Source organism: Aythya ferina, assembly GCF_964211825.1.
Source record: "Aythya ferina genome assembly, chromosome: 1".
In the NCBI taxonomy this organism is placed as follows: Eukaryota; Metazoa; Chordata; class Aves; order Anseriformes; family Anatidae; genus Aythya; species Aythya ferina.
In genome coordinates this window covers 43350576-43373524 of record NC_140296.1, presented here as the reverse complement: position 1 = coordinate 43373524, position 22949 = coordinate 43350576, and the positions used below count along the sequence as shown (strand labels likewise).

Sequence of the window (22949 nt, the reverse complement as noted above, 5' to 3'; positions counted from 1 at the left end):
ATTTTTAAATTCATACTCTCATTTTTTTTTTGTTTTGTTTTGTTTCCAAGAAATTGAATACTGTTCAGTTGTGTTGGGCATTGTCCATCAGGTAAAACAAACTTAAACCAGAGATTTACAGGACTATTCTCCTGCTTGTTTTTTAATTATCTGTTTCCAGTCATTAGTTATCAGGATTTAAGTGTTTGCATGGAAAATAAGGATACTACTGCTGTGGAAATGTTTAATTCTCAGTATCATGAAGCAGCACAGCTACCTGCACTTTAGAATTAATCTGTACTTCTCAATGAGGGGGGAAAAAATATGGTTCTTGATCTGCACGGCAGTACTGATTAAGATACATTGAAGCAGAAACTGAAATACTGCATACACTTTACTGTTTTCCTTTTCCTGCCTATCTGACAATAAACATTTAGTGCTAGAAATAAATGCATATTTTTGGCATGCCATGGGGAGAATAATACCAAACAATGGCAATTTGTCACTTCTCACATGAAGGCAGAGTAACGTGTTAGAATTCAATAGCTACCACGTAAGGAGAAGGCAGTTATTTTAATACTGCTATCCTCTACTAACAGACCTGAATGATGATTGTACTGGATACGGTATTTCATATACCCAAGGACATGTGTCTGAAAGAGAAAAGAAGCTCCTAGTATTAATCTAAATCTTGACCTGCTCATATGTTTCCCACACGGCACTTTGGGTGTACTCTTGGTGATGCATGAAATCTGTCTTGTTCATGGGTGTAGCAATGAGTCATGAAGAGGCAAGTCTTCTGCTTTGAGTCTGTCACCTTCTTTTGAACTTTGCCATTTACCTAGGGTTTTGTTGTTGTTTCAGTTCAATTCAATAGCATTCTGCTACAGCTGTGGTTGCTACAGTCAGCTGTGATGGCCATGTGTGCGTAATTCAGCCGAAAACAAAAGCCCTAGCTTTTGAACATAGGTGAGCAGGTATTGACTCTCTGCCTAAATTCCCAAGTACTATAAGAATGTTTCAGCATTATCACAAAAGAAACAAAATAAAAATCCAATACCACCAACAAAAACACCAGAAGATGTTGTTCTAGAAATAGTGAGATTCAAAACAATTTCAGTTTTTTTGTTTGTTTGTTTGTTTTTCTTTATGTTCTTGTCTTCTAGAGAAGATGATGTTTAAGTTGTGTTTAAAACTTCATGTGCTTGGGCTTGGCGGTTATTCTTTGAAGAGAGATGACAGCGAGACTCTATCTTGCAAATTAAGAAATAAAGAGTTTCTGTTGGTCTTAGGAAAATTAAAATTAACTTAGATATGTAGGTAGTCTTAGTAAGTGCAGTGTAACTGAGATGCTGAGATGGTGTTTGCTGAACTACTCTTTGGAGATTTACATAATGGATGAGATACAGGAGCTCCAGGCTGCATGACAGAGGAGTTTATTTTATCACAGAATGTAAAACAAGTGAATTGCCTTAATAATCTCTGCAGAAAGCAAGGGTAAGTTTTTTGTTGTTGTTGTTGTTGTTGTTGTTGTTTTTTAATCCAGAAAGAGAGTCAGAGATTCAATAATACTGGCTATTCACGTACAAGGAGGCAAACCTTTCTTTTAAATAATCTGGGTCCTTTTAACTATCATACTGTTTTATTCAGTTCTTGTAAAGCTCTTCAAGAATGACAAGCAATGTGCCTCTCTGTGAAAATACATCTTTTACACAATAAAAATACATAAGAGGCTGTGTAATTTTCTTAACTGCTACATATTTAAATATATGAAAAGCATTTATAAACTAAGCTCACCTACTATTTATTTCTATAGTGGTAATAACAGTAATCTCAATAGTTTTAGAACCTTCATAATTTCAAAGTGTTGGGAAAAAAAAAAAAAGTTTTAATATTAACATGAAGAGGTTTCAAGCTTTAATTTATTCAGACCAGTTCACCCACTTTGGTTGGTGTGGTTGACCTCATTGATGATGCCTTTTCAGCATGGAAAATGGATAAAGAAATACTGAAAAAGTAGATTAGTTAAATGTAGATGGTTATAATACCACCCGACTGCTATTGTGTGCTTCTCAACCGTGAATTTAGCTTCAAGCAAGGGTTTGCCTATTTTTTTACTCTGAACATATATGTGCCATTACTCTTTGATCTGTAGCAACAGTTTATTATGATCAAGGCTATTTACCACGTTTGCCTGAAGGAAGAGATTTACTGTTAGACATAGCAGGTTTCCAAAACAGTGAATGATGTTCTTAGTTTCTGGTTTCTATGAGCTATATGCAATTTAAGAATCTTTTTTTATTAATCCAGCATCAATTGCTGCTACTTTTAGAAAAGTGTGTGTAAATAACGCATCATAGCGTTGTACAGAAACACACATTTATTTGCCTAATATTACACCAGTTCCTGTCAGCAGGGAGGAAAAAAGAGTAGGGAAAAAAGAGCTTCATGAATGTAGTGTTCTGTGAGCAGAGTTAGTTTCTGGTTTTGTTGATATCAGTAGTGATTGACAGGCTCTAGTTCTCTATTCTGCTCAGTATCCTGTACTCCACTTGTAATTCTAGGATGCAGACTGGGATTAGTTCTGCTGAATTTGCTTCGGATACTGGATAGTGATTATAGTTTATCAGTTGAAGTATGAAGATAGTTTTTACCGCATTTTTTTCTGTCTGGGTTTCTAGTAAACTGGTTATGTTTGTGTAGCCATACATTTTAATCAGTAATGGTTACTGCAAAGGAGGGCACCTGAATGGTAACTCATTTATCTGTACTTTCTGGGGTCCACCCACATAGCCTGGTGGGACCAAGGAATATTTTGCAATTACAAACATAATTGTGTTCATCAGAAAGTCTTTTGAAACACTGAGATTTTTTTCCACTGATGTGGTTCTGAATTCTCCCAGGTGAGGATCTGTAGAGTAAAAAAGTAAAAGATCACATGAGGCATATGTGATTTAAAGTGTTTGTAACTGTTCTCAAAATTATGCTAAAATCTTAAATAAGATAAGAGCAAGGCCAGCAAGGGAAGAGTTCACTTCCTCTTCCAGACCTTCAGTGCTATGTGACTGTGCAGTGCATTGGAAGACACAGGAGAGGCTCCTGAAGAGTTTTGGTGGCTAAAGGAACCCTGTAATTATGACAGCTTCCACTGGCCCTGGTTCTTGGTGCTTTACCTTTCTTTGGCATGTGTATTGCAAGACGTGTCTTTCCTTTTTCCAGTTCCTGATAGAGCAGTTCTATGAAGTACTGGTATGCAAAATAATATGTTAGAGAGAAGTCTCTTTCTTCTATTCCAAATACAGGTAGCGTAAAAGCATTTGTCTACATTTTATCTAGTAAGATAGAGAGAAAAAAAAAAAAAGGTGTTTTTCATGTGTGGTTGAGATAATGTTGCATTTTCTAAGGAACCTAAGTGCTGACTAGCATGGGTATGGTTGCTATTACAACTGGTGTTCATTTAAGTAAAATATCCAAGGCTTTCATTTCAAAAATTTCACAAGTTTAAAAAATTTGAAGGTCTAAAGGAGTAAACATCCACATCTCATTATGTTGTTGTGGCATGGAAGAGTCTGTGTCCCCTACTTCTTCCTGAGGTCGCAGCTCAGGAACACTGGTTGTGCTGAGAATTATGAATCTGTATTTTTCGCCATTGAGGTGTGAAGCTGGGCATTGTCTGTCTGAATCAGCTTGGACTGCTTTCTACACTGAGGGATGATCCAAGTAGCCAGCCAAGATTTAGTCCTGAGCGGATGCTAGTGACTGACCTCTTTGTAGGCCCTTCAAGATGATTGGCATGTAAAGCACCTAACTAGTATCTGCACTGCAAAACTGCAGTAAAAATTCTCCACTCCAGTAATAAACCTTTGTCTGACTCTAGAGCTGTTGTATGGCAGCTGATGATGCCAAAAATGTAAAAGATTATTTGCTAACCTGCTTTAAAAGGTTTGCTTTGCCTGAGTAGGATTTTACGAGGCTTGATAATTACATATATTCACAGCAGTATTAATAATGGTCTCTTGAATTAATCTGGTAGTTCCTCAGAGTTGGTCAGCAATACAAAGTTTTGTTTTTAGTTTTGGTGTATGCCTATTAATACTTAATTTACTCTTTTAGAATAATAAATATAATCCATTGAACCAGCATGTGTTCTTTCAGGTTGAAAATAAATTTACATCTCTGCTTTTTCTCAGACAAATGACCACTCAGAGAATATAGTCATTTAAAAAAAAAAAAAAAAAAAAAAGGGAGGGGAGAAGGTCTGAATTTGTACTTCAGAGACTCTTTTAAACTCAAGGATAAATGGTGATAGACTTTCACAATTTGCTCTTCATACTGAATAATTTGTTATTGTTCCTGGCACCAAACAGGAGATAAAATTACTGTGCCTTTTTCTATAATTCTTGAAATTCAGAATTTATCAGTGTTTCCAGATAATATAAATTATGCCTCCACATACATGTGTCTGCGTACATGTGCAGACAAAAATGTCAAAAGTTTGAGGTAGGCTCCATGATTGCTCTAAGCTAGAGTGTCTCCAGCAGTGACAGAGATTTGGTGCTTTTCATCATAAAACATGATTTGGGTACTTGACATACCTTCTTTTAGCTGCCTTTAATTAATTTTTTTTTTAATTCTTTAACTCTTATGAGGATTGAGAAAAGCATTTTTCTGTTAAAAAAAATAAATTAAAAAAAATTGTTTATATGTGGACTAGTGAGTTGGCATGAGCTTTCCAATGTGAACTGCATTGTTGAGAATCATCTATATTGATTGAGGGAATTACTGTTCAGATTTGTGTCCAGCATCATTCACTGTCCGATAACGTTGTTGAAACCACGGCAGCTGTGATTTCAGTGGTTAGAATATTCTAATAATATTTATTGAATATCAGCATGCAGAATGATAATGTAGGCAGCTTGTCACAATATGAATGTTAGTGGTCCAGATCTCTTCAGAAAGATGCGGTACACGTTTCAGTGCATGCAACTCTCTATGCCTGTGCAGAAATCATTCCTTAAAAATATGAGCAGCTTAACCCATCCAGTTCTTGTGGTGCAAAGTAAATCTAATAAAAACATTTTATTCTATGTGAGACATAGCTAGTGTGGACAGGAAATCGTTTTCATCATTTTACACAGTGTAACTAAGCCACGTGTTGGGAATAAATATGTGATTTATACAGACACAATTTCCTATTATGTCCTAATGAGAAACGTTAAATATATTAGTATGACTCAGGGCTTGACACATGCAATAAAGACTATGTATGATGGCAAACAACCAATTATCTCAGTGCATTATTTATTTCTTGAAAGCCTTGACATGGGTAAGGTCACTATACATTTTTAATGGGAATGTGATGCTAGGTTATAAAAAGATAATACAAATAACAATACTTTGTTAGATCTTCCCGCTGTGCAATGTATAATCAGGTGCACTGACTTAAAGAACACTAATGAGGATTTAAAGACACAGCAGGGGCACATTTAACAGTCACACACAATTCTGTCAAATGCATTTACATAGAGCGCTTCTGAAGCAAGCTAGAGTTGAACAGCCAGTACAGATGTATTTTTTATTGTATAGCTTGGTGTACTGTATGTTTCAGTGGAAATGGCAGTAACTAGCAACATTCTGGTGCTTTGCCATACATGATTATTTGGCTGTGACACTTACAATATATGAAATCAGCCAGGGATGGTGGCATCATGAACTGTACTGCATCATTTTCAATGATAAAGTAATGGTTGAGGACAGCAAGGGAAGTGGGCTCTGAAGGTATCATTTGAAGTCCATGCTAAGCTGTGTTGACAGTCTCTTTTGCCTCTGCAATGATTCACGGGCAGTGAAATGCTGCAGAAGAATATCGTTGATATCGTTGATGTGTTTCAGTCAGTGGCCCACCTGGTTTTTAAAGTCTCTTCTTGATAGTGACCTGTACCAGGTGCTACCAGAAGAATGTAAACTCACTCTTCTGAGGACTGGAATCCCATTGTATAGAGCTGCAAAAAATCTGGGGCACAAATACACGTGTAGCCAGAGGTTTTATCTGTATTTTTGTTCCTAATACCTCCTGAAAAACAAATTTGTAGAAGAAAAGGCCAATTGTTTTCTAATCCACTGGCAGCTCATAAGGCAAGTGGACCTGCCAGGAGACTGGCTTCTCTTAAGGGGGAAATTCATGACTGAATTCCAGTGCAAAAAGAGCAGTATTGCAGGAGGTGGAAGCAGGGACTGGCTACAAAGGATGAGCACAGAAATACTGTCAGAAATAGCACAGAAATAATGTCAGAAATACTTTCCTGATGCTGTCGCATGTGGCGACAGCATCAGGAAAGCCAAAGCTCAGATGGAGTTAAGCCTTGTAGGGGATATCAAAGGCAACAAGAACTTCTACTACAACATCAGCGGAAAAAAAGCTGGACAAGGAAAACGCGGGTCTGTGGCAAACTGGGGAGGCTGAAAGCAAGCACCATAAGGCTGAGGTACTCCATTGCCTTTTCTGCTTTGACCATCACCAGCACGGCCTTCTCATAGGCCTCTGTGCATAGAGGCAGGGTTCAAGGAGCAGAAGCACCCATTGTGATGAGGGCCAAGCTGGGGATTGCCTGAGAGGACTGAACCCAAACAAGCCCATGGGTGCTGAGGCAGCTGGTCAATGTTCTTGCAGCACTCTTGTCTACCGTGTTTGAAAGGTCAGGGAGACAGAGGGAGATCCCCGATGAGGAGAAGAAGCCAAGCAGTGCTGTCCTCTGCAGAGAAGTCTAAAAGGGTGAACCAAGGACATGGGGCAGTCAGCCTCCCTTTGGTCCACAGAAAAATCATGGAGTCTGGGCATGGTGAAGAAAGGTGGTAACTGGAAATAGCATGGATTCACCCACAGTAATGCGTGACCCAAATGCTTCCTATCTGTGATACAGAGTGACTGGGGAAATGGGTGAGAGGAGAGAAACATAAACCATTCATCTCAACTTCTGGAAGGCTTTTAACAGTGGTTTTAACCAGTAGTCTGGTATCCAAACTATGGATTAGTACAGCATGAATGGGGGTACCATCAAATGGGTGAAGATGAGTTGAATGCCTGGGCTCAGAGTGTCGTAGTCAGTTGGTTGCACCTCACCTGGAGGGACCTGGAGGGTAGTGATGGAAGAAAAGTGTGGTGGGAGAATGAGATCCAATGGGTGTGCTTTGAAATCACACAGAATCACAGAATAGATGAGATTGGAAAGGACCTTTGAAGATCATCTAATCCAACCCCACTACCAAGCAGGATCACCTAGAGCACATTGCTCAGGATGGCATCCAGGCGGGTTTTGAATATCTCCAGAGAAGGATACTCCACAACCTCTCTGGGCAGCCTGTTCAAGTGCTCTGTCACCTTCAGTAAAGAAGTGTCCTCTCATGTTCAGACAGAACCTCTGGTGCTTCGGTTTGTGCCCATTGCCTCTTGTCTTGCTGTGGTGGTTTTACTGGGCAGAACTGAAATGAGACCAGCTCCATCCTCTCAATATCCTCCCTTCAGATATTTATACACATTAATGAGGTCTCCCCTCAGTCTCCTCTTTTCGAGGCTAAGCAGGCCCAGCTCTCTCAGCCTGTCCTCATATGACAGGTGCTCCGGTCCTCTCATCATCTTCACAGCCCTCCTCTGGACTCACTCCAGTAGCTCCATCTCCCTCTTGTACTGGAGCCCAGAACTGGATGTAATACTCCAGGTGTGGCCCCACCAGGCCTGAGTAGAGGGGGAGGATCACCTCCCTTGGCCTGCTGGCAACACTCTTGCGAATGCACCCCAGGATACCATTGGCCTTCTGGGCCACAAGGGCACACTGCTGGCTCATGGTCAGCCTGCTGTCCACCAAGACTCCCAGGTCCCTTTCTGCAGAGGCAGAGCTGCACTCCAGCAGGTCACCCCTAGTCTGTACTGGTGCTTGGGGTTATTCCTCCCTAGGTGCAGGACCCTGCAATTGCCCTTGTTGGAATAAGAAAGGTTCAGACACTGTGAGGAAAAGCTTTTAAGCTTTTTTTTTTTTCCATAGCAGGGGCTGTTATTCAGTGGAGTAGCTTGTCTAGAGAGGTTGTGCCATCTCCATCCTTCGAACTTTTTAAAGACCTTATTGGGCATAACGCCAAGCAACTTGGTCAGAACTTCAGGCTGCCCCAGCTTTTAGCATGAGGTTGGGCAGGAGAACTCCTGAGGCCCCTTCCCAGCTGACTTATCTTGGAATCTTGACCAAAATAAAAATAAAAAATAAATAAATAAAAATGTGCTGTAGCATTCTTCACTGATAGAGTGAAGTATTGGAACAGGCTGCCCAGGGAAGTAGTTCAGTCACCATCCCTGGAGATCTTCAAGAAACATGTAGATGTAGAAATTAGTGACGTGGTTTAATGGTGGACTTGGCAATGCTAGGTTAAAGGTTGGACTAGATGATCTTCCAGGCCTTTTCCAACCTGAATGATTCTGTGATTCATTGTTCCCTGAATTGTTCCAAGGTTTCACAATGTTTCATGCTAACTGATGTGTTATACATTCCACACTTATCTTTCCTCTTGACACATATGTGTTACTTTCTTTTTATAATCTTAAATTTATTTTATATACTTTGTATGATTGGCTGTATATAGTAAATTTTAAGGGTGCTGTAATCTAAGTTCAAAGGATCTGTCATTGTAGAGCTATATATTTGCTACTCTTATATCTCTTTTTGTTTGTTTTGTTTTGTTTTCTTCTTTTTTTTTTTTTTTTTCTGTCATTTTCATGGCTATACCCATAGTTACTTAAAATGTTCTTTAATCTGAAAGCAGTTATTTTGTTTATTGGCAGAAATGTTCACGTGCAGTACACTTTTTCAGCTTCACTTAGAATCTGTGGGAAATGCATGCTGTTGACATTTGAAACCTGTTAATTAGAAAGTCTTAATAATTAATTAGAATTGCCTTTAAAGTGGACCCTAATTCCCCCATCATTTATTGCTTGTGGAGTTCAATGTGACTGTTTCCTATTCTATACAAACATTTTGGTCATCCTGCCTTGGGTAAGAAAATACATCATGTGAGCAATCGGGTATCCGATTGTGACTATCTAGAAATTGATGTGAGCAGTCTATGCTACTGCAGACTTCTTTTTCACATATTTGGTAGATACTTAAAAATTCCCATTCACAAATTGAGGTCCTTTATAATTCATTCACTAACTGAACAAAAGTCAGTTTGCCCTCTTTTTTTTTTTTTTTGGAAGTACACTAATGAGTGCTATTTGCCAGCTTTGATATTAATATTTTCCCAGAAATTTGTACTGAAGCCTGTGGGGAATGGGAAGACCTCAAACTGATGTTAAATAGGGCAGAGATCAGGTTGCGACAGGATGTTAAACATTTGCAGTTTGGGAGTTTCATCAGAGCATACACCCTTTCTTTTGAAACATCGGAATAAGCAGTTTGTTTGCTCCAAAGCAAGAAGCATCTAAAACAATTGCCATACTTCCATACCCATGGAAAGTACTGTGCGAAAGGGAAGGTTGATAAACTGATGTTTAACTTCTGGCAAATAGTCTGACTTCTTCTCCTGAACATGCAATCATTCAGCTTAATTTAATTAATACTTTGCTATTTCAGCATATGCTGATTCAAATGGTATTTATACACAGTTTTGCAAATACGAGCAGCAGAACCAGTCTACACTTTCTCAGTGCTTTTGCTCCTGCAGAGTTGCTAGGGCAAAGGCTGTGGTTACAGCTCTTCCTAACAGATGGGATGGGGCCACTGAAAGAATATTTTTGGTTTCATCACTTGCTGCCTATCATCTCTGTGACTTTGAACTCGAACCACGTCAGACGGTTTCTGAGGTCCTGTGAGAATCAGCTCTGCTGCTTGCAGGTGTGCCCAACAGTATCTGGCGTTGGAGGGTGCAGCTGCATGCAAGTGTCTTCTCCTCTTTGTAAGCCTGCAGTAAATTTTCTTCTGTCCCTCTACTTGGCAATTCAACAAGCTGAGCTGGAAACCAGCACCTGACTTCTGGGAAGGGGTTCTCTTATATCTGTCATGTACTGGTCTTTCTTTAAGAGTAAAAAATGTTTTTTAAAATTGCCTGTGAAGAAGTAAAATCTGAACTGAAAATGCAGCCTGCATAACTGAATTTTCTACAGTTTAGTGGTTACATTTTTAACCCAAAGGGGGAAAGCTGACTTCTCCTGGTACATTTTTGGTTCTGCTTATATATTGGAGCTCTCAGATAGATTAGAAACACTTTTGTTGGCTATGAGCAATAACAGCTTCTTAAAATTTCTGTGTCCCAGCTGCTAGAAGGGAACTAGGCATAGTTAATGACTACATTATCTTACATTGCTCTTGTTAAGAGGATATAGTTTGTAAAGGTTGTGATTTACAACAAGTCAGCTTTTGGCATTGGCAATCAATTTATAACTACATTTTATCCTAGGGGAGGGAACATGGGATGTGGAGGAGCAACGGTTTTCTCCCCATGCTGAAGGGTTTGGCATGACCCACCAGCTGGTTATGCTCGAGCAAGACATACAGTATTAGCTGTAGCTTGTTTGCTTCCCTTTAAAACCAGAATGAAAAGGGCAGTGTAACGTAAGGAGGAAGCACTGATGTCCAGGCCCCTGAAACCTTTTCTGCAGTTGTTTCAGCATTCCCTCTGGGGCTTTGTGGTGGCAGAGCTGAAGGTGCAGTCCCGTTGAGGTGACAGTCCCTTTGGGCTGCAGGGAGTGACAGAGCCAAGCAGGCCCCTTAGACTGCATCTTGTCTTCTTGGCAAAGAAGAATGATGTTTGGTCATATGGCCTGTCACACTGGAACTTGTACAAAAATTTTGGACAAAACCATGGCTACTTCTACCTGCTAAATGTTCCTTTTATTCTCCAGTGTGTGAGGTTCATATTGTAACTGTCTCCATGGAAGCAGACTTTTGCACATTGGCAGGTGGGTAGAAAAGCATGCCAACACATTCCCCACAGTTCAAGCAGCTCCTTTTCCCACCGGAGCAGGTAAGGGCAGAATTTGGACTAGAATTCTGGTCACTGTGTATTTCCTGGTAAGCTCCTGGGCAGTTCCATTCAATGCTCATTTGCTCACCTGTTACAAAAAAGCCACAATTTATGCAATTAGAAGATACAGGAAAATTTTGTCAGATGGCAGAACTATTCCCTTGACACTATGTTGATGTCACATACTCCTTCTAGCACCAGGAGAAGTTAATTAAAAGCATGTTGTGACCTGAGACTTATTTTTGATTATACAAACTTTGATTTTAGTCTTCAGTAAATACAAAAGACATGGGGACTTCTTAAACGAAAACTGATGTAATAGAAACTGCTTTTACCAGCTGTTTGTGTCTTATGCAATTATTTTTCTCAAGATTAATAACTGAGGCAACAGCCCCCCTAATTGTAAAGGTAACCTTTAAGGAGCATGTGTTTTACAATTTGCATCAATGTAACATTTACAGGACTATTAAAAATCTACACTTTCCTGACCGATTTTTTTTTCCTATTTGTTTGTTTTTAATTTTAAGCCTCACATTCTTCAAACTATTCTCCAAACTCAAGGGCAATTGACATAAGAGCGGAAAGCTACTTTGGAAATTGAAAAGTAGTTTTTTAAAACCACTTGACTTGTAACTGTGGTCAAGGACAAGTGGCAATATAGGTCAATTACTATTTTTTTTGGTGAAAAGTCATACGTTTCCACTTGATAGTAACCTTCACTACTTGTCAGTGCTTTAAACAAAAACAAAAAACAAACAAAACAAAAACACGGGAAGGTATGAAAAGTTTATTTTACTGTTACGCATCATGAAGCGTTATGAAAATATTTTTTTAGTTTCTATTAACTCCTGTGGAAAGATAAATGCAGTGCATGTTTCTCTGAAACATACCATTTTTTCAATATCTCTCTCTCTACTGAATAGATGTCTCTTTTTCAGCTTTCTCTATGTGGTGTTTTTTAGTGTTTTTTTTTTTTTGTGTGTGTGTGTGTGTGTGTGCGTGCATGTACTTGTGCAGGAGACATGTTTTTGAGCAAGGCTTTTAAGTGCAAGACTAAAAAAAGATCCACAAATATTAAGGAAATCATTTGGTGTTTTAAAAAGCTTACCAATTATTCTGTGAATATTGTACTAGAAGGAGAACAATTAAGTCATTATAGTTGGTAAGAAGTTAAATGTACGGTTCTGATACAATTAATGTTACCTGTAACAGCGTTTGAATGATACATACAGGAATGATCAATAATTGTTTGTAGAGGTGGATGAAAGTGGCAGGAGAGTGGAGCTGATATAAAAGGATTTTGAGCAGTTTAAGCTGACAGAGTTGCTTGCGGAGTCTGAGAAATAGCAGATTGGCTTCTAGTTTCCAATGCACTTGATGCTCCTCTGTCACCTGGAAGCTGACCACATTTCTTTGGTTCTATTTATATTTGCTAAAACTAATTTAAACCCAAACAAACCAAAAAGATTTCAAAAGCGAAACATGAGAACTTGGTTCTCTTTCTGGTTCTATGACTGAATCTTGTCTGGACTTGAACTTTTCCCCTGGAGACAGATTTGTAAAAATATATAGCAAATGAAAACACAGCGACATCCTTAGGGACTTGGCTACTTAACTACTTTTGGAATCCTGCTGTCTGCAAAATTAATATATATATTTTTAAATTTTATTTTTATTAAGGCTCTAGGAACCAGAGTAGGAATTGAAGAAGCTTGTGTTGCATGTTCATGTCTTTGTGCTGATAACAGCAGGGTGCAGCCGGACATGATCTGGTACATCAGATGAGGATCTCAGCAGGACACCCTGAGATAAAGGCCAGCCACTGCACGTGCTTCTCAGGTGCTGACAGCACTGAGCCACAACTGCTGTTCAGGTGTGGGCTGTACCAGGCATGCCTGGTTCTAATACGATACCATACTCAGAGGCCATCATGGAAGATATATTTACTAGACCTAGAGCTATAGTGTCTCCATGATCACTGGACGCCATGTAGATGATGTATGTCTGTGATATATATACACACATAGATATATGTAGACTGCATGTAAAGAATGTCATGCACTGCATTTGGGTCCACCATGAGCTCTCTTTAGGGCTAACAGGCAGAGCAGAAAGAGACGTGTGGACTAGTGAAAAATAGCCTTCCTGTTAGCTGTAGTTAATTTTTCTTTACAGTCACATGCTGATCTGATGTCCTAGCATATTTCCAGAAGTCCATTGCTGTGCTGTTTAAGATTGTGTTTCAGATAAGACATAAAACGAAGTATTTATGTATGTCTTTATTGTTCAGACTGGCTTCTGCAAACTCTGTTCTGTCCTCACTAAAGGAATTTCATTTTGAATTGGAGTGATCTCGGATCAAACACACCCGTTTCACTTGAAAACAGTGTAAAGTTTAAGGCTTTGGTCTACTTACTTCTTAAGAAATTGTTTCACTTTTCCTTGAAGTGTCAATAAATGAAAGCGATCCTTTTCTTTTCTGGTAATTTGACTTAAAATTCAAGTTCAGAGTAAAATGCAGAACTACCAGAGTCTCTGCTTTCATTATGAACAATTTCACACAGCTATAGACATAATTACATATGATGAAGATCCTATGGCAAGACATGGGCTGTTAACCCCGATTCCCTGGCAGAATTCCCAGTTGAGTGATTACCTTCTAGCTACATAAATTTACTTTTATTTTCTATTGGATAGTTGTTTCCTTCACTTATTGGAATGAACTGCTGTTATACACACTGTGGCGATGTTAACTGGTATACTTTACTCTAGAGATAACTTCAGTTCAGTGACTAACAAATCTCATTGTGTGGTGTATAAAGGACTTCTTTGGAAATGAAGGTCTTCAGCAAGTGCAGGAGATTGAGGTAGAAGGCAGTTTCATGGTTCTTTCCTGTGAAAATTTGAGAACACATTCTCCTTGGCTTCCTCTCCCTGTGGAGATGGTAGTGATATTTGAGAAGAGATGGCAATCTTTTCTTCTAGTCTCCCTTGAATCAATGAGAAAAGGCATTTCAAACTTTTAAAACTGTATCTGGTTATACCCTTAAAGGGATGCAACATATCATCAAAAGGTTTGCCTTAAATGAATCACTTCAGATATTTTGCCCTGAGGTGTTATGCTGTCTGTTGCTTTGTTAATGGATAACTTCAGTGTAGTAATGTAAGTAATGGGAATAGCATGAATTTAGGTATTCATCTTCAGAAGAATCAACAGAGTAATCTTATTGCCAGGGCAAATAAGTAACATGGGCTACTTTGTGGTTAGTTCAGTATTAGTTATTAGGTCATATGTATTTAAGTTAGTTGTATATTAAAAAATAACAAATAATTAATTAATTAATTTTAGAGGTCCTGCAAAAATGACCAAAAGTTTTGAAAGCATAAATGAGAATATAATGATGAATTTGGAAATTACTGCATGTGCAGAAAACTTGTGTAAAAATGACTGGAAGATGAGGCAAGGCAAATTGTAAGTCATAGCTTTGAGACAGGAAAGCTGCTTAGGGACTGTCCTCAGCTCTTAGCTTTTCAGAAGTATTCTCCTTAAACCTGAAACTTTTAAATTGTACATTTAATTTGACTCTGTTCTTCCCACAACTGGTACTGCATTTCTCAAAAATGAAAGTGATAGAGATTGTCTCATGTTAGATGTTAAGTTCATACAGAAGTGCAAAGGAATCTGTTTTATTAGTCACATTGCATAATTAAGGAAATGGTGCTAGGGTCAAGACAAGGAGTAAAATTCAGGAGGATGCAGAGATTTCTAAAGGTGTGATGTTCCATAGAAAAATCTGTCCAAATAATGGTATGTTCAGTGGTTCACAAAATGTGGGGTCCTGCAAGAGAGGAAAGGGGGGGCTGTGAGAAACCAGTATGAGCCACTGGTCGGTGCCAAGTAATCATAGAATCATAGAATATCCTGAGTTGGAAGGGACCCTTAAGGATCATCAAGTCCAACTCTTGACACCGCACAGGTCTACCCAAAAGTTCAGACCATGTGACTAAGTGCACAGTCCAATCTCTTCTTAAATTCAGACAGGCTCGGTGCAGTGACCACTTCCCTGGGGAGCCTGTTCCAGTGTGCAACCACCCTCTCTGTGAAGAACCCCCTCCTGATGTCAAGCCTAAATTTCCCCTGCCTCAGCTTAACCCCGTTCCCACGGGTCCTGTCACTGGTGTTAATGGAGAAAAGGTCTCCTGCCTCTCAACACCCCCTTACAAGGAAGTTGTAGACTGTGAAGAGGTCTCCCCTCAGCCTTCTCTTCTCCAGGCTGAACAGGCCCAGTGACCTCAGCCATTCTTCATACATCTTCCCCTCAAGGCCTTTCACCATCTTCGTAGCCCTCCTCTGGACACTCTCCAACAGTTTCATGTCCTTTTTATACTGTGGTGCCCAGAACTGCACACAGTACTCGAGGTGGGGCCGCACCAGCGCAGAGTAGAGCGGGACAATCACCTCCCTTGACCTACTAGCGATGCCGTGCTTGATGCACCCCAGGACACGGTTGGCCCTCCTGGCTGCCAGGGCACACTGCTGGCTCATATTCAACTTGCTGTCTACCACGACCCCCAGATCCCTCTCTTCTAGGCTGCTCTCCAGCGTCTCATCGCCCAGTCTGTACGTGCAGCCAGGGTTTCCCCGTCCCAGGTGCAGGACCCGGCACTTGCTCTTATTGAACTTCATGCGGTTGGTGATCGCCCAGCTCTCCAACCTATCCAGATCCCTCTGCAAGGCCTTTCCACCCTCATTCGAGTCCACAACTCCTCCAAGTTTGGTGTCATCAGCAAACTTGCTCAAAATACCCTCTATTCCTACATCCAGATCGTTTATAAAAATATTGAAAAGTACCGGCCCTAAAATGGAGCCTTGAGGGACCCCACTGGTGACCACCCGCCAGCCTGACGCAGCCCCATTTACCATAACCCTTTGGGCCCTGCCCGTTAGCCAATTGCTCACCCATCGTATGATGTTTTTATTTAGCTGTATGGTGGACATTTTGTCCAGTAGGATCCTATGGGAAACCGTGTCAAAAGCCTTGCTGAAGTCCAAAAAAATCACATCAGCTGGTTTCCCTTGGTCCACCATACTGGTGATCTTATCATAAAAGGAAATCAGGTTAGTTAGGCAGGACCTACCCTTCACAAATCCATGCTGGCTGGGACCAATGACTGCTTTGTCCCCCAGGTGCGCCTCAATAAGTTCGAGAACCATCTTCTCCATGATTTTACCAGGCACTGACGTGAGACTGACAGGCCTGTAATTGCTAGGGTCTTCTTTCTGACCCTTCTTGAAAATCGGCGCAACATTTGCCAGCTTCCAGTCTACCGGGACCTCTCCAAATTCCCAGGATCGTTGAAAAATAATTGAGAGAGGTTCCGCGATGATGTCCGCCAGCTCTTTCAGCACCCAGGGATGAATCCCATCCGGACCCATGGACTTGTAGGGATCCAGGTGGAGTAGCAAATCCCGCACATGTTCAGGGTCGGTTGGGAGTTTGTCATCCCCACCGTCCCGGTCCTCCAGCTCAGGGCACCCTGGGTCCCGAAGCCCATCATCGGCATTGAAGACAGAGGCAAAGAAGGCGTTAAGCGTCTCTGCTTTGCCTATGTCATTGTCTGTGAGGAGACCTTCCCTATCAAGGAGCGGCCCTATGTATTCTTTAGTTCTCCTTTTTCCATTCACATATCTAAAAAAACCCTTTTTATTTTCTCTCACAGACACAGCCAGCTTCAACTCTAGGTTGAAGCTTCAACTCTAGGTTCTAAAGCTTCAACTCTAGCTTCAACTCTAGGTTCTAAAGGTACATAAACTTGCAAAGCGGTGCTGTTAGTGTGTATTGCTGCAGTGTCTGCATGTGGCAAGGTGCTGGCAGCAGAGGCTCCTCTGTGAGGAGAGGCCGGGGCTGCCCTGTGCCAGACACAGCCAGCTCCAGCCAGCTCCAGTGACCCCACCACACGGCATGGCTGGGCCCAGCAGCCAAAATGGCGGCACCTCGAGGAAAATGTATATAAGAAAGGGCAAAACACTGCACAGGCTGAACACCGTGGTTAGAGAGGAGGTGTGCAAGGTGCTGGAGTAAAGACTCCCCTGCAGCCCACCGAGGAGACCTCGGTGGAGCAGGTACTGCTGCCTGTGGAAGAGATGTCCACAGCGGTGTCCATGGAGGACATGAAGGAATTGTAGGCTGTGGAGAGCCCACACAGGAGCAGATTTTCCTGCAGGACCACATCCTGTGGGGAACGACCCCTAAAGAGCAGGGAAAAACATGAGGAGGAAGGAGCAGCCAGGAGGAACTGCTGTGGGCTGATCGCAGCCTCCATGTTCCCCCTGCATCACCTGGGGACAGTGCACAGAGGAGTCTGAAAGGAAGAACTGAAGCTGAGCCTAGGAAGAAAGGAGGGGTGGGGGGAAGGTGTTTTACTTGTTGTTTCTCACTGTCCAACTCTATTTTAATCAGTGACAAATTAAATTAATTTTCCCCAAGCCAAATCTGTATTGTGACAGTGATTGGTAAGGGATCTTTTTGTCTTTATCTTGACCCACAAGTGTTTTCGTTTTATTTTCTCCCTCTGCCCTTTTGAGGAGGAGGAGTGAGAGAGTGGCTGGGTGGGTGTCTGACAGCCAGCCAGGGTCAACCCACCCCTCACAAAATGTTGACTTATCAGCTGAACATTTTGGTGTTTCATAGAAAAGTTTACAGTCATTGAGGGCTTTGTCTTGTGTGTGTGTGCAGCACTTCAACATAACTCAGTCCATTATCTTCATTAATGACAGCAGTAACTAGCATCATGCACCCTTGCTTCTGTATATCCCTTGCATTCATGAGATGAAACGAGAATGAGCCAGTCTTGCACAGGAACATAAATAAATGACTGTCAATGCATGCAGATGATGTAGGGTCTGGGTTTTGAGCTTGCTGCTGTCTTCCTGCAGTAGCGTGGGGTTGTCAGTCTGGCCAAGCATGCTCTGGGAGAGCATCATTTCATTTCTCATGCATCAGTACTGAGCAGCTGGATTTCAAAATAGTGGAGACTGGGGTGTGTGGGCGGGATCAGATTTTGTCATCTTGCGCTTAGAAGATATTACAGAGTGAATTTAGAGGCATCCTTGGTTGCCTCTCAGGGCAGGAGCTTGGTTCTGGCACCAGCTCCCCCTGTTGCTGTTAAAAGCTTGCATCGTGATTTTTGAAGGTATGGCTTGACCAAATAAAAACCTGGCTTCAAAACTACGGGCCTTCTCCCAAATGGATCCAAATTTCATAATGGTGTCATTCATAATTAAATGAATAAACACTACAGGATGCTGGGGGGGAGGGGGAGAGAGGTTGAACCAGGATGAGATAAGAGTTTTTGTTTTGTTTTGTCTTCCCCTTAAGTAGCTGATGATAATTTGATTAAAACTTGCAACAGACAGTTGTCCTTGTAAAGAAAATGTCAATTTATAGTTGGAGTGATGCTGTACTAAAAATGTAGGTCTTTTGGAAGGGGGGAGAGTCTTGTTATTAGACTGATTGCAACAGCTTCTCAGAAGAAAAGCCTGTAAACCTTAAAGCTTATTTGTTTTGTGTGACAACTACTGCAGTAGCAGTTGTGCATATGGACCTGGGCATGATTAGTGTTTCGTGTTAATCTTTCGAGGCAATGAATGCCCAAACATGATCAGTGAAAGACTGAAATGGATAGCAGCGAGAAACAGAGGTTTCTCTCTTTTAGGATCAGTTGGTTTATTGATCCAAGAGAACAGATGTTTTCATAAGGTCATGCAGAGCTTGGCTTGATAAGGGCCTGGTTTAGGACATCTGCTGTGTGTTTTGCCTGTGTGTGTGACCAGAGTCCACCGGGTGGACTGGGTTGGGAGGAGGGAGGCTGGACATCAAAGGGCTGTCATATAAATTCACATCACCCTCACCTGTGGGGTGCTGAGGGGCTGCAATTCAGCTGCCACAGTGGGTGAAGGGGGTTTAGTGAGCCAGGAGGGGACTCTGGCCTGAAAAATGTATTGGTTTAGTACATCATAGCAGCAATCTCGGCTGGTGGGTCTCCTGAGTGTAATAAATTAGCATGGGGCACTAGAGCAGCCTGGCCTCACTCAGGTGTGAATGCTCCATCTGGCCCAGCTGACCGGAGAGGCTCCAGAGGGAGCTCCATGCACTCCCCCACCCCTGTGGAGATGAGGCAAGCCCGTTTTCCTTAGCTGATTGCCCACCGTATGCAAACCTCGGCAATTACGTTCTGTTTGCTGAATGGCTTTGAACATACTGTAGGGCAAACGCTGGTTACAGCAGGAGAGCGTAGTTCTGAGAGATCAGCTCTCTGAGCGAATATTGGGCTAAACGCTTCGTCTGTATGTGCGACACACAGATTAGATCCACTCGGCAGTTACCGGGCGGTGGACCCCCCCAGGATGTGTCACACGATGCCCTTTCAGCTATAAACGCAGAAGGATCAAATAATTCGGAAAGAATCTACTCCGGCAATTATTGCTGCTCAGAATTATAAATGACCCAAAAGCCAGAAATATTCACTGAATTCATCCTTCAGACCAGTGCTCAAAAGGCAGAGTGTTGCTCTTAAGAAATATGATTTTAGACAACAAAAGGGGAAGCAAGTGCTCTGAAAATTTAGTTAAATGTAAATGTGTTAAATGGTACATGAACTAGTCAGGTTTTCATGATTTATCAGTTTTAAACTTCAAAGGCTCTGGTTAGCTTGCATTTTTAAAACTAATGAGTTTATCACAGCCAGTGGGAAAAATGGTTCAAGTATATCAGCTGTAAATTGGTACAAAGCACTAAAAGGGACATTAGCCTCTAATCAGATTCTAACAGTTCATTAAACCTGCCTTTCCTCAATTGCGCTTTGTCTGCCCCCCTCCTTCTGCTTGTGCCTCCTGCGGAAGGCAGCCACGTCCCTTTTTTCATTCGGGTAAGACCTCCTCGGGGACGTGAAGCAATATCAGCTCATCCTTCTTTGTCTACAAGCTAAACAGCCCAAGGGATGCTTTATTATGGTATATTCCTGATCTTGCTGTAAAACTCAACTGTACTGCTTATAAATCATGAAAGGAGGGGGACTTCTCTGCTTGCAGAGCAGGCGCTGGGAGAGCCTGGAATGCCAGGCTGGCTCCTGCTGTAGCTCCACCCGAAACCACATCCAAACCACTGAAGCTCAGTGACGCCCTAGGACAGGAGATCCCTTTCTGATAAGTAAACAATGCACCACCCTTGCTGGGAAGAGGGATGTAAAGCCTGGAACCATTTCAGTGAGCTGTTTGTGGCATCCTGCTCCCTCCTTCTCTCTCCCCATCCCACACCTCAAAGACTGAATAATGATCAAGGTGTACAAAATGAGTTGCTACAAAGATGCAAGAAGAGGTTTTTTATTGTTATTATTTTATATTTTTTTTCTTCCTGTTGTGTGAAGCTTAAAGTAGATATGCAGTGGAAGCATAGCATGAACTTGGAACATCGCAATTGCTCAACTTGTCTTCATCTCCGTATGTTTGAACGTGGAAATGCTAAGCTGAAAATTACTCATTTGGTCTGAAATTTTGTAATTTAAGTGTTTTGAGTTTTTCTATAAACTTCATAATTTTATGTATTTAGTTATTTATTTTACAAATATGAGATAAAAAAGTGCTGTTTTCCTTTCTGTCGCAATGCTCTCTGCTTTACTACCAAGTTCCTGTCCCCCCCTATGTTACCAAACCATAGCCACTGCTCTGTGTGCTGTAACACATGGGTTCAAAGTGAGGGTGATGGGAATTTTAAACAGGTCATTTGCTCTGCCTTTGGCACTGTGTTGGAGCATGCGTGTATTGGCTTCCCTGCTCTTTAGTATAAGTTATTTAAATTACAACAAAGTAAAGGAATATAAAGAAGTAAACGGTTGCTGCAATACTTAACTCCCTAAACAGCCTGGGAAGATCCTGGGATACAGTGCCTTAATTGGAAAAAAAAAAATGTTTAAATTAATTAAAATTTTAAAAGAGTATTTTGGAAGCTTTTAGGAAGCATTAGGGCATACCATTTTTCCTTGAAATTCCCCCAAAGCAGCCGTGATAATAAACAGGGCAATGAACACAGGAATTCCTTCTGAATAACGGCACCACACAGTACTGAACAGATCTGCTGCCAGTGAAACACACGGAGAGGGTTTTTTCCATTACAGTGCATTTGTTGAGGACTAAGAGGTAGCGGTTAGCGCGGCGGTGAGTTCCCAGTATCAAGTGCTGTGTTCCAGACAGGGTCACAGATAAGTAAGTTGCTGCAAATGAGTCACTTATAAGCAATATGTGCTAGAGTTTCACTATTTGAGAAACATCTTTGACGTTTTCGCATTTCTGTGCAACTGACCAAAGTGTTTTGATCCATAAGGTCATATTCTCGCTAGAGTGATAAAATGTCTTTATTCTCACCGTGTTGTTCAAACCAGATGGCAGCTGAAGGGGCTAGCTTTGAAACACCATCCTTGAGCCTTGACTACATTAGAAGATTAACTCAGGTTAAGGTAGTGTTTGAACTGAAAGCACCAGAGATTGTTTTGCATATTTCATAAAACACTCATGCAACAGTGGGACGAGGCATTTGTAATAAGGATGTTGATTCAGAGAAGTACAGTTTTGCAAATCCCACTTCAAACTGAAACTCTCAGCCTGTATTGTTCATTACTGAAAGGATGTTTTTTTCACTCTTTTTTCTGATTTATTTTGTATGAGGAGTGTGCTCATGGAGATTCTCATTGAGAAAAGCAATTCACTTTATAAGATAATGATATGAAATCTGAGAATGTGTTGAAGATGTGTGTTAATTTACTGTGTGCATGTACAGCTATTCAATATAATTTATTTGAATTCAAGTGTATGCTTTCTGTAGGTGATATAAAGTACAAATGTGTGATTCAAATCAAATACACCTAAGTATACTGCCAAAAATCTGAAGCTCTTTGGCATCACTGCTCTCTTTTCCAATCCTAAAGCAACAAATGTATATATATGCATGTGTGTGATTCATTGCAAATTAAAAAATAGTAATTTTCCTTTTTTGTTCACAAAGATTTAGTTCTCTTTTAAGGATAACTGAAAATGTAACTTATTATTTAAAAAAAAAATAGCAACTTGATAGGTACTTTTTGAAATTATTATTTCATGTTTGTTAACTTTAGTTAGGAAAAACTTATTTTACTTCTGCAGTATTATAGAATTAAAACAGTGAATTTAATCGAGTGTCTTTCATCTTTTTTTGATTAACCTTGTCCTTTTTTTGCCTTAGGACATCAGCGCCTTTGAAAACAGAATGTTAATGCTTGATGGGATGCCGGCAGTCAGAGTTAAAACAGAGCTGCTGGAATCTGAGCAAGGGGTAAGCAGAGGTTTCTGTGTGGCTTCACTCTTCAACACACTGGTGACCCTTGCCAAGCTACTCTGTGGTTAGCTGTCTCTCCTGTTGTATTGCTGTTTTCTGTTACCACTTTGGAGCTCATTTTCTTGGGAAATTTTTCAGGCAGCTGGGAACACAAAACTCTGTGGAAGACACACGGAAATTGTCTGGGTTAGAGATGCTTTCTGTGGTGTATTTTTACGATTGCAAAAAAGGGTGCAGTTTAAAATATGGGGAAGAATAATGGATTATGGCAAAGAAGCCAAATTCGTATGTCCAAGAAGGCCCATACATATTTATGCTATTCTGCTTTCTTGGGCTATTTGCTTTACCATGATTGTTTTGTCCTTTATATGCTTATCTTATTCCATTTTCTGTTTGAGCAAAATTGCTCTTTTGGGTGGAATGTACTTGTTTATTGTTGTGATAAGAAGCTAGAAGCTTCAGATGGTTACAGTTAGTGTCACAGAGTCTGCTGAATACGAAACAGACATTATGAATATGATTTTAGATTTTTGCAGAGCAACCATTCAGTGTTAGATGTTAATTCTAGTGGCAGATTTAAGGAAAATGGATGACTTA

The 22949-nt window shown here is 40.8% G+C and overlaps 1 protein-coding gene across 13 annotated transcripts in view; it reads left to right on the top strand.

Moving 5' to 3' along the window:
• Positions 1 to 22949, top strand: part of KLF12 (KLF transcription factor 12) — a 251856-nt gene that overhangs the window by 75273 nt on the left and 153634 nt on the right. For all 13 annotated transcript variants that reach the window (XM_084535441.1, XM_084535438.1, XM_084535436.1 and 10 more), the window contains one exon: positions 22260 to 22349. In XM_084535441.1, coding sequence (XP_084391567.1) covers positions 22260 to 22349 — 90 coding nt within the window. The remainder of the gene's footprint in view (positions 1 to 22259; positions 22350 to 22949) is intronic.